Genomic DNA, 12,214 nt, shown 5'->3' with positions numbered 1-12,214 from the left:
CATGTACACGAATCTCAAGCTCCTGGTCAGGTGTGTGGCCCGTACCACTGCTGACGAATTGCAAATTTCAAAAAATTCTTTTTTTGTAAATTATATTCATTCATAAAAAATCAAAGAATTTGCTTTCGTAAAAAAATACGCTGACATCACACAATTTCAGGTAAAAATAAATTAACTGTTGTACGGTTTAAACAGGCGATCTAAAAAACTGCTATTAGATGGCCTCAAACACACGGACACTTTCAATCGTTCAGAGCTACCGCCTTAGCTTTCTGATTGGCCAGACGAATTTCGATTAAAATGTTTGCAGTTTAAGGCGAGGTAATTGTTTTGCCTTCATTTTCAGAGGAGTTACAATAGCTACAGTTTCCCAGGTAGAAACAAATGCTCTTTAAAATGAGTGTTTTTTCGAAAATCGAAGATCCAAATAAAAGCACAACTGTGTAAAAGATCAAAAGGTACCGTGGGTCTAAAACGACGCTCGGGTCCAGCAGTAAGTTCGATTCACTTAACTGCCATCTCCTCTCAAACCGAACCGCAAACAACCGCACGCGGGCTGCGTGTCTACGTTGCGCTGCTACCGCGCGCAGACTGCGATTTGATGAACGCTATATGCAGCCTGCAGGTAGCGTGGTGGTATGTTTACTTTTCTGCGCCGATGCAGAGGACCATTTTCGAAAACAAAACCCATATTTACTAGAATTAAAGTTTGGACAGTTCTACGCCTTGTAATCCATTGCCGCAATGGAATTGGCTGTCCTTGGTACCGTTGGAAAAACAAAATTATTTTACATACTGGGTTTTTTTGGTTTTGGAATTGAGGCATTCGAATTCCAACGCTCAGTGGTTTTCTCAGTTAGGGGAATTAGTTTCATGTTTAAAAATTTATATCTTTACTATTTTTTACACAAGATTTTTTCTAAATAAATCCAATATGTAAAAAAATTATACGTTATATTTAGAAACAGCAAACTTGAAGTTGCCCCATTGGGTGCTTCAGCGTAGTTTTTTTGGGGCACATACAACATAATATTTTATATCCCGTTTGCACTTTTAGGCTTCATTTTAAAAACTTATATGTTAAAAAGTGCAATTTATAAGGTTTCTAATGAATCTTTGCACTTCGAGAACAGACCAACCAAAGGCGCACAACAAATTCTCAAAGTTGTCAATAAAATTGGCATGTTGTAAACAGTTACATCCCGTTAACACACGCATTTTTAACTTCGGTTAAAAAACTGGCCGGAAGTGCGCTTTCGGTCAATTTGGCTTTAAGTAGCGCACACTAGTCCCAGTCCCAAATGATCACAGTCCCAATCGCTCCCAGGCCCAGTCCGGCACGGTCACAGACGGTCACAGTCACAGAAGGTCCCAGTCACATAAACTCCCACTCCCAACCAGTCCCACCCAGTCACAGTCACAGACTTTAGCAATACCCCTTTGCCCTCTCCTGTGTCTTTTGATAGGAAGCAGGGAGCGCAGCAGACGACCCGGACCTACATGTTCAAAAAGGCGATTTGGACCGGGCTGCAGAGCGTTGCAGAGGACGGTCTGCAGGCCAGACGGGGTCTGACTCAGACCGCTTGCCATTTTTATTGCCTCTGCAATGCAAACTATCCCTGATTTGTAGCGATTTGAGAGCCGCCGCAATCCAGTTATTATCACATTTCATCACATATCAGAGCATTATTACATTTTTACGAAGATGCAGCTGGCGACGACTTAATAAGCAATGGCAGTGTTTTCCGGCATATCACTAATTCAGGACCTACAGATTAAACCTTGAGCTCACATAGCACAAAATGTGCCCACATAAAGATGCATGTGTTCAGCCCGATGGGGACCTGCGCCTAAAAACTGCCAATACTCTCCTCATCTGTGTAATTAGCTGACTTCTTATTGTTATTTTACCTACTTATTAAGAGAGCAAAAACCTTCACAAACAAGCAAGAAAACGCTGTAAGCCGATGCGGACTGCGTTATCCGACTGCGTTATTCCGAATGCAATAGCGTCCGCACGCAAAGGCGCAAACATTGCAAAAACCCTCTCACGCTCGATTTTTTCCCTAAATAACTATCTTTTGAACCTACACAGAGAATGAATGGTTTCACACGAACAACGGCTCTGACCTCCACCACGCTGTCGATTAACCGATAAGTCTGAAAAACTTTCCAGAACCACTGCCTTACACATAAGAAACTTAGTTCCTTATGTGTAAGGCAAAAGGAAGTTCTATGATGTTCTATAGCCAAATGATTGATGTACATTAGCGTCAAGTACGTTCTGCAAAAATATATGGGAGAAATTAAATGCGGGTAGTTTGGTCAATAATAATATGAACAATTTAGTAAGGGTGTAGTAAGTACACCGTTGTTAAATCTAGTTGCAGTCCTATTTCACTTCTACACGTATGAACAGACTAACCTTCGCTGCTTTCACGAGTGGTTTGCGCGAGAGCTTTTGGATCGACATGTCGCGCTGCATACGTCTCCAATATCCTCGTCAGCGTCTCCGCCGTCCAGGTCACGGTTGCCGTGTCAACGACGATGAACGTGCAGCGATCCGCGCCGAATCGCACGTGGAAACGACAACTATCATCCGTGTCGTTCAGTTGCGGATGCGAAGGATAGTACGCTAGCTCAAAAGCGTCAATAAATTGCGACACGTCCGCCGCTGTGTTACAAGCACATTTTGCGGTGTTAAAGGGGATTTCATGCCGCATGTAAAGTATGCCGCTCGGTCTGGTTCTGGCCAGGATAGGTGCCTGGTCGAAGGGCAGTCGCCTCGTTAACTGACAGCGATTAACAACAGCATTGGTGGGTTGGTTAGTTCCCGGCACGGTCACCGTGATAAAGAAGAGCTCGCATTTGGGAAAGCACAGCAGCACCGTGGCCGGACGGAAGCGCAACGGGCCGGCACTGGCATCGCGCACAGCCGCCATTACAGACATGTTCTGATATTCCATCCAGTGCAGCCGGGGCAAGAACTGCATCGGCCAGACGCGCGACGCCGGGATGAGGCGCGCCGGCGCTGCGCAGGCATCAAAGTCAACCAAGACGGTGCCGTCGGCACTGTTAAAGTCCTGGATGTATCCGAGCCAGCAGTCATCCTTCTCCATCCGCACGACCACAGTAATCCGGTAGCTAATGCACTCCGACTCACGTCCAATCAAAACCGGTCGAAATGGCGAAATCACTATCCGCGAGTCCATTCCGTTCAGCCGACCTGCAGCAAAAAAATGAAGGTTAATGTACGTTTAACAAAACTGGGTGTGATTGCTATGTCAAACAGCTTTCCAAAAAGATAATCACGCTAAGTTTTTTCAACGTGCATAATAACCTCCACTCTTGTCGGTACGAAGCGTGATAAAAGGCATGAAATGGTCCGCCGCGGGCTCGGATTATTTGTAGCGCATGTTCAAACAGATAAAGCTCAGCCCGCCTGTCCGAAAAGTTTCGCTCGGTGCCTTCGCTTGGCATGGAACGCAACTCAACGGGCTACACACTGCGCATTTGAAAATACTGATAAAGAAATTTTCCATCTAAAAATCCGAAGAACTTCAATGGGTCTTCCAACAACATGCGAACACGTGAAGACGTTTCGCTCAAACTAATATTGTATAGCCATAACTGATAATTCCTTAAGCTCAGCTACTTCAGACGACAGATACAATGCGTATTAAAGAGAAATGAAAACTGTGAGTTTCGAGAATACCAGCATCACAATTCACAAAATCTGGCCGCATATCCCGACGGCCGAAATGAGTGTTTTGGTATTACCTGTAGCATTAAAACCCTTCGTTCTATACCACGGATTTCGCCTTGAATGCAGCTGAAGAACGATACGATATCCGGCACGACAAGCTGCACGGCAGAGTATGTGCACGCCACTGCACGGAGAAATTTTATGTTGGATGTACACACATTGCGTGGAGACTGGTGCATGCGTGTGCGATACCCGGCCGGACCTGCCACAAGGCCACTTGCTGCATCTTGCGCTCGTCATTTGCTAAGTGAGAACTCGCTTCTAAATCTGGATTCTGGAAGCTTCGTAACAAATACAGCGAGCACGCGCTAAATTACTTACGTTTGCATTTGCCGAGAAATCATCCTTCCAATCTTGGTTTACATCTGTACGTCTACGAACTCCCAACAGTATAGTACATTGTCTTTCGAGGACGAGTGCTGGTTTCATAATGATACTCTTTAGAATCCGAGTCCGCAAAGGATCAATGCAGTGCCCACTTGAGGAACGTTCTTAGGATTAAGACCAACGGCTTCCATTGGGGACTGCATCATCCACTTACTGCTAAATTCCGTTAAAGTTGAGGCACAGTTAATTTTTTTGGGATTTTGTAATATTGAACCTGCCACTCATACTGTTGACGGAGATGCTACGATCCATGCTGGACATTTGCCTTACTCCAATAATTTGTTTAACTTTGTGTAGGGAGTGATCCTGGATAATTCGCGCACCTCACACATATCCGTGTGTTGCCTGGAACATATACCGGAACAGCGTACGTGCGGTTTTGATGCTCTACGCGGCGAGCTGATGGCACTGCAGCTTCTCTACGAAGAGCGTTACCATCGCAGCACGCTGCCGTGACAGCGAGACGGCCGCATTGGATGGGCATATCTTATAACATCGATTTCGTTCTGGAAGACTTGAGCTGATTCCGAGCACGGGTTGCCAGTCGAGCATCGGAAAACCGCGTTCGAGTAATTTTCTTTGTGAAACAAATTGCGTAATTAATTACAGCACTTACGAAAAACAAGAATTAAATTACTGAACATTATCATAAATAAACAAAGTATCCGTTTAGTTGCTTTTTACCAGACATTTAATCTTTAATGAAGTAACAATTGTCGAACGCAATACATATGTTAGCCACAACAATTTACCGTCCTCGTTACGCATAACAATGTCCATACTTCTGATGAGTAGATAAAGTCTTGGAAAAGATGCGGAAGAACATGTTTTTAATTGAGGCACGTATTAACAGCTCAAAGACGGGATACCGAGTGGCCGGACGAAGTTACCATTGTTCCTTGTAGCGATAAGAAGACGGTAGTTTTGGAATGTTACGCTGACAGATACGCTAACGTCTGCATAGACCAAACATTACGTGTTCCAGGAAGCGGGGAAATTATGGAGAAACCGCTGCTACGAAAGTGCGAGGGGCCTGCGGGCTGATACGGGTTGCACCTATTTGTTGTCACCCTCCCAGCAAAATTCACATCAATGCAGCCGGGCATCAGTGCCGCCCGTGAAGAACTAGAATTGGTCAGCAGTGAATGGTTTGCACCGGAGCTGGTGCCGCGATCAGGGCACAGTGCACACGATGTCATAACTACAATAGCTGAACCGAGTCAACCGACTGTTGGGGACCGCCAACGAAGTTCTGCTTAAGAATTGTCCGGGACGATTTGCGAATGTAGTGGTTACCGTTGGCCGGGGGAGAAGGCCGAGGCAAATCGAAATTGCGGAAACAGCCCGTACGTATACGCAGTGCATTAACATGTAGCGGCAGTTAATTCTTGTTTGGCCACGCCGTGTTTACCTTAGCAGACGAACTTTTTTTAGATATACTATGTTGATATTCTTACTTTCTACAAAATATGAGATTTTTCTCAATTTGGAGCCTCCCTATGTGCCGCGGTAAGTAATTTGTTTTGTACTTTTATACATGAGTGATTTTCCTAGAATTGAACAAGCGCAGAGTACGCGCATAAATATGATAAGAATATCACTAAACACACAGAGTATTATGCTTAGTTATATTATGATATGACTAATGCGCATTATAAAAAATAGCGATTGTACAGAATAGTACTGAGAATACAGAGTACACAGCTCTCTTGCTTTTAGTTAATATGGAAATACCTGTACATATTATTAACAGTGTCAGTCACCAACGAGATAGCACATTTCGGTTGTCTCTCAAATCGCAGACTTCCACTTAACAAGCCTTGGTAAATTGCAAGGTAAAATTTTTTTCTGGAATTTCGTAAATAATCGCAGACTTTCAATATATTTTCTGCGTGTAAGTACTTCTTGAAACAGACACGAATCAGCAGAATGATAGAAAATAGACTGCATGTAGATAAAAACCGCATTTTCTACCGATAAATCTAAACTGGAAGGTGGCTACTGACACTAATCACCTAGCCGCCGGCCGATGGTGGCGTTGTGTCAGGCGAGTCCGTTTCCGTTTCCGGTGAATAATTCGAGATTCTTATAGCAAAATTATTCTTGTACAGCAATTTGTAGGTTTTGAGTCTTTTGACAAACCGATTTCTGGCGTCATTTTATGCGTTTTCTTCGATAAACACGGCCCAGACAGTTTCTTGTCTCTAATTTTCTAGTCGACAGGAACAAGTTAACTACAGTATATTTTAGGTTCCATCATGATCTTGTTAATAGTGAATTATAATCTGTGTTCGGTTATTATTGCTCGCCTCTTCTGCAAAGGGTTTCCCGCAGTCTGGCTTGGTTAAGCTGTTATACTTATACCTAAATGTTTTCTTGTTATCAGGAGGCCGCCGAGTTTCTCGCTTGATTTTTATCTCCTATAAATTGTATTACGTGTATGCTCGAGAGAACCGTCCCAGAGATATGCGTTGCTATTCAGCGAAGGTTAATTCGTAGAGTCATCATTTACGCTAATGGTTAAAACCGCTCACACATATAACCGATAACTCGGAGAACCGTAATGAAGAATTTAGAAGTGGAATTATCGGATGTCTTTCAATACCGGTACTAGCATATCGTCCTGAAATTGATACTCCTTGCTTGCTGTTCAAAAACCGTGCTACAGAGTCGAAACCCTACGGAAATTGACACGCTGATCCTAGATGTTCTGGAATTAAAGGGTGCTCACACCGTCACACGTGATGGTCGTGGGACAGAATGGCATTTTCATCGATCTGCTCAGTCGCAACCGACGACGGGAATAGAATGTAATCGGCCGATTCTTCGAAGCGACCTGTAAAGAGAGTAGCGGCTCATGCACAGTCGAGGATTTCAACGCACTGCGCCGTGGTGCCGTGGTACTGCCTACGCGGATCTAACGACATAGCCGGGGTTCGATACCCGCATCAGTGCAGTTTTCGGCCGTTTCTCGGTTTCCTTCGGATGGCGCCCTGCTGAGAGGCCGATTACAGCTGACTCCGGCGGAGGAATTTCTACGCAAAGACTCGATCCCCCAAAGTGCCAACTGCCAAACAGTTTCAAGTTTTCGTACGGCTGAGCACCACACCACCGTATTTCGTGTTCTGCTACGACACCACTACGGTAGTTAATATTTTACCCATTTTTACTGTACGGTATGCCTAATTTCAATATTCTTATGGAGATACGGTACGGTACTGTAGCAGTATTATTCCGTGTAGCAGCAGCTGTTCTCTGATCGCGAAATTATATAGACATTAGAAATTAACAGCGCCAGGAAAGTTACGAACCTAACAGGCCTTTCCGGCTGCGAAGTTATGGTTAGCACTTAGCTGTATATTTTCGGACAAAGCGCGAAGCCGACAAGCGACTGTGCTGCAAAAACTACTAGAAATGCTATTAAAAAGAGTGGACAAATTCCAAACTTTTTGCAGCGAAAGCTAAAAGGCATAAACTGAGGCTGTTATTATCATGTATGGAGTCTTCATAAAGGGTGAACTTTCGCACGAAACCGACGTACGTTTTTACTGGGAAAATTACAAGCAGTTCCACAAAAAGTTGTAAATTATTACAAGTTTCTTGTAAACCACTTCGACAGATATCTGTAAATCTACTTAGTAACGTTCACAAGGGACCGGTTTGTATATGTATATTATACATATCTTCTATCTGTACATAATTATACTGTTGGGGGTCTTCATTGCAGATGGATAAAAACAACAAGCCCACGATGACACGGTATCGGGCGCTGTTGGTTAGTGCCAACGGGATGAGTTACCAGAACACGGTGGCCGTCCGCGTAAATAACGACACGTGGTGGCTAGGATACATTCAAGACATCGCGGACGACAAAGCCTATATAGACTTTGATTCCATAATTATCACGCCCAAGTGGATAAGCATGAACTGCATCTGGGCGCTGCCCTTCTACTGGGAGACCGATGCGGCTCTCGTGGTCAACCGTAATGCGAAATGCTACGTGGCCTTAATTGCGGGGCGGAAATGGCGGATCACTGCTCTTTCGACGCGCCACCCGGCGGCGCTACCTTCAGCGATGTAATAATAATAACTGGTTTATTGTCCTTTGCTACGAGGCTTCGCCTCCTTTTAAGCTAAGACAGGAAATTCTAAATAAGTAGAGAAAACAAAAAGCGTGAGGTCACAACCCATCTGCCGGCTGCCGGCTTTTTGGGGTCAACCTTTTTCGGCAAATAAACACCGGCTTCGGCTTTTTCGTTAACGTATTACTCTAGAAAGTGTATTTGGAGAGAAATTGATTGATTGGTTTTCGAGAAAAATTCGGACACTTGAAAGTCGGCTGCTGGTTGCCGGCTGCCTCTCCTGTGCTGCACACCGCTTCTGCCAGAAACACCATCCGACCGCCCACTTCGAAATAGCCGCTAACGGCCAAGTGGCCGGTATCTGGCCGCCGACGGATCCGCCGTTGCTGCAGCAGCACAGCGGTTTGCTCTACACCAAGCACGTTATCCCCTTTGACGCAGCGCAGGACGTCCTCAGCGACGCCGCGGACAGATCCCGCATTATCAAGCACCTGCGCGACGCATTTCGCCAGTTGCTCAAAGCATTTCGACCAACCCGCGAAATGCCGGTGCCCTACCCGTTTAGCCGGTGTCGCTTTCACCTGCGCGTGGAGCCGGGTCGCTGCACGTTATTGTCGCCAGTTTCAGCAGGAGCGCGGAGGCGGTCCACACGACGGAGGTTACGTTGGCCAGAGCCTTCGAGACGCATCTAGTCAGCCGGATCGATCTGCCGTCCCTCCGGTTTCGTGACGCCCGTCTACAGGGAGCCGGTCAGTAAACTGGCGGCAACTGTGCTTGTGTGCTTCGATTTTTCTTATGTTATTCGATTTTTCGTATACGTTTCTATCAACTGAACACCGATCATCCGGCCTCGAGTTTTCTGTCCTGTTTGTAATACTGTATTTTCACAAGTTTAAGGAACACGAAAATGCCCTTGATCTGCTCGCAGCCACCCGGCCTGCAGCTAGGTTCATTGCTGCTCACTGAGCTCTGAAATTAAAAATTGCAATTAAAATCATTTTTGAATTTACTGTTGCACATTACGGCCTTACGGGGCCCCATTTTACAACTAACACAATCACAAAACTTACCATTTTTTCCTAAAGATCTGTTGACTATTTTATTATGTGCAAAACCGCTGTGTTTATTGGCCAAGAAATGTGAGTCTGGTATCAGTGGCATGTGTACCAGAGCATGCGAGCAGACCTAGGGCATTTTCGTGTTCCTTAAACTTGTGAAAATACAGTACACAAATGCAAGGACTTATTTTTTCGCAGTTTAGCATATGTTCCTTGTAATGTTGCTGCAGGTGTGGAAAGCAGCGTTGAGCAGGCGACCGCGCAAATTGGTGAACAGCCGGCACATCTCGTCAGGAAGATCCTGGCCCATCTGGACCTACACTCGCAAATGAGGACTAAGAGGTACGATGACATTCCGTCACATTGAATGGTTTTACGGGCTACCGATCACTTCGGCCGCCACTCATTTGGGCCGCATGAAATTTCGGCCGACGCTCGTTTTGGTTTAATTAGTGCAAGAAAACGTTAATCTCGACGTAACTTTGACGGTAACGTAAACCTGAGGAACCTAAGAATACCAGGAAAACCTATGAAAACCTAAGAAACCTAAGATACCAGGAAAGCCTATGAAAACATAGGCTTTCCTATGTTTTCATAGGCTTTCTGCAATTGTGAAAAACCTAAGAATCCTTGCAAATAACTTAAGAAAACCTAAGGAAACTTAAGAAACACAACAGGAACTATGAAAACGTGAAAAAGTAAAGATGACTAAATGTACTGTTACGAAATGAGCGGTGCCGACGTGAGCATCGGCCGAACTGAGCCTCGGCCGAACTGATCATGCAAACGATCGGACTCGGGTTTTACGCGTGATTGTTGCCTGATGGTGTTCACTACTGCGACAGGGTGTGCGCGTTGTGGCAGTTATTGCTGAGCCACTCTCGAATGGCGGAGCACGTCAGCCTGTCCTTCGAAAGCTGCTGGCCGCTGCAATAGGACACGGACAACTGCTTCAAAGCGGCCAGCCTCATGAGCCGCTCCATCACGCCCGCCACCATCAGTCTGACGCTGCTGCCGCTCCTTCCTTCCAGTCACGTCACAGTGTTACTGCCCTGGTTGCAAGACAACCGCATCCATCTGCGCTGCATCGCCTTCAAAGACTACACCAGTCCCCCGCCGCTCGCGCCACGCGCCCTCTCGTCACCCGGCCACACTGCTGGCCTTCAGGTTTAAGCACCTGTGCGACGCCCTGCTGCTGTGCAACTGGACGGTCGGCCAGCTCTTCGGCTCGACGATGTACTACGCCTTTGAGTGCGATCCCTACCTGACGTTCCGCCCACCCGCCCATCTCCTGCGGGCCCGCGAGCAGGACCGCATGCGGCACCTGACGCCAGAGTCCTGCGCATTGGACGTTGACCAGCTGCGCGTCTCCATTCCGCGGCTGCAGCGACGGCCGCACGCGCATGTCGGCGCGCTTCATGCACGCGGTGGACGCCCACTTCCCGCCGGTCACCGCGGAAATGATAGCAAAGGTCACGGCGGTGCACGCGCGCTGGGTGCGCACGCTGGCCTATCCCGAGGAGTGGGCGGCCATCCGCGAGTACATCTTCCTGTAAGTGGGCAACGCACGGCCACTGGCAGCGGGCGTTTCACGAACCGGAAATGTATGTGCATGTCTGATTATTAATACTGTTAATATTATTAATATTATTTTTATTATAGCAAACTCCATTACGGAGACTTTATACCCATATATGAAAACCTTTGGGGTTTTAAGCTATTGAAAAATTTTTTCGTTTAATTTTGAAAATTTTGTACTTTTTTTGATTTGGTTTTATGAGATAAAAGTTACCCACCTAGGAATCGAACCCAGGATATACAATCTTAAAGCGAGACGTACTACCACCAGGGCATGGGCAATTAACATTAAATATTTGGTTATTATTATTGCAACTACAGTAATAACTACAATAATGATAATGTGGGGTTTCGGACGTTGCGGGTTCAGCGGCTTTGAAGCGGATGGGACGGTACAAATGTGGGACGATGCGGATTGGCGCCGGCTTGACGTATCCTCACTGAGTCGCATGGCTATCTACGGCAGCCACGAACTCTTCCGTGTCTGAGACGCTCAGGGCAACCGTTTGACCATGCCAATAACATTCGTGCCAATTATACTACCGTATGCGGAATGGGGGCTCAGAATTCGGAAGAAATCCCCTACCTTCCCAATTCAAAACGATTAGCGCTGATTGATGGCAGCAGCACCAGAATTCGACTTAATCTCATTTGAAAATGTTTTGGACTACTCTACAGATATTGGCTATTGCAGTGAAAGCGACTGTCAGCTTCGCGAGATCCATATAAAGTGGCTTTTTATTGTACTGTACAGGTATTTCAATGAACATTTAAAAGTCATGCACGAAGTCGAGGCATAGCGTTATTCTTGTAGTCAATGCTCACATCTGCTGGCGCGTACATTACTCACGCATCAATAAACTATGCTCCTGGTTTACGGGCGCAAGATGCCCGCTCGACCTGCTAATTGTTGGCGGGCCCGACAGGAATGGGCTGCTTTCTCCATAGATCTGCCGAACTGCACCGTAATTATACTGCTCTGTAACCGCTAGACGAAATAATGTTTTATGCTTGCCTTAAAGGAACTAGAAATGAAATAAAAAAATCAAACAAATAATGCATGAAAGTTATCACATATTGTCAGTTCGGTTGGCCAATGATGCAAAAACTGGACACCCAAAACTGAAAAGAAGGCTTGTTACATTACAGCGACAGTGCGATCAACAGATCTTCTAGTCTGTGCCTGTAGTACATGCGCCAATAGCCCGGGGCACCAGACCTTGTGTATTGTCTTTAGGGACCCCAGTAGATCGGCCGAACAAAATTTACAAAATGCGAATTCTTGCTTCTGCTTGAATTCTGGTGCTCACCAGTTTGCTACCGAAAACACTTCTTTACGGACC

The 12,214-nt window shown here is 45.9% G+C and overlaps 1 protein-coding gene and 1 long non-coding RNA gene across 2 annotated transcripts; one reads left to right on the top strand and one right to left on the bottom strand.

Moving 5' to 3' along the window:
* Window positions 1-7: 7 nt before the first annotated feature.
* LOC129602240 (uncharacterized) lies at window positions 8-3,767 on the bottom strand (the record flags this gene model as incomplete). The annotated part of the gene is made up of 3 exons (XM_055501236.1): window positions 3,341-3,767; window positions 2,426-3,226; window positions 8-47 (listed from the first exon to the last, which is right to left on the bottom strand). Coding segments are annotated over exons 1-3 (878 nt in total), but the record flags the coding sequence as incomplete, so codon positions are not given.
* A 253-nt stretch (window positions 3,768-4,020) lies between these two features.
* Window positions 4,021-10,792, top strand: LOC129602238 (uncharacterized). The gene is made up of 9 exons (XR_008692373.1): window positions 4,021-4,133; window positions 4,211-4,324; window positions 4,451-4,722; window positions 5,007-5,071; window positions 5,139-5,499; window positions 5,588-5,662; window positions 7,881-8,984; window positions 9,524-9,635; window positions 10,139-10,792. It is a non-coding gene; the product is annotated as an uncharacterized LOC129602238 (long non-coding RNA).
* The last annotated feature ends 1,422 nt before the right edge of the window (window positions 10,793-12,214 follow it).

This window comes from Paramacrobiotus metropolitanus, unplaced genomic scaffold, assembly GCF_019649055.1.
Source record: "Paramacrobiotus metropolitanus isolate TYO unplaced genomic scaffold, Prichtersi_v1.0 Parri_scaffold0000368, whole genome shotgun sequence".
Lineage (NCBI taxonomy): Eukaryota > Metazoa > Tardigrada > Eutardigrada > Parachela > Macrobiotidae > Paramacrobiotus > Paramacrobiotus metropolitanus.
This window is presented reverse-complemented; position numbering and strand designations above follow the sequence as displayed.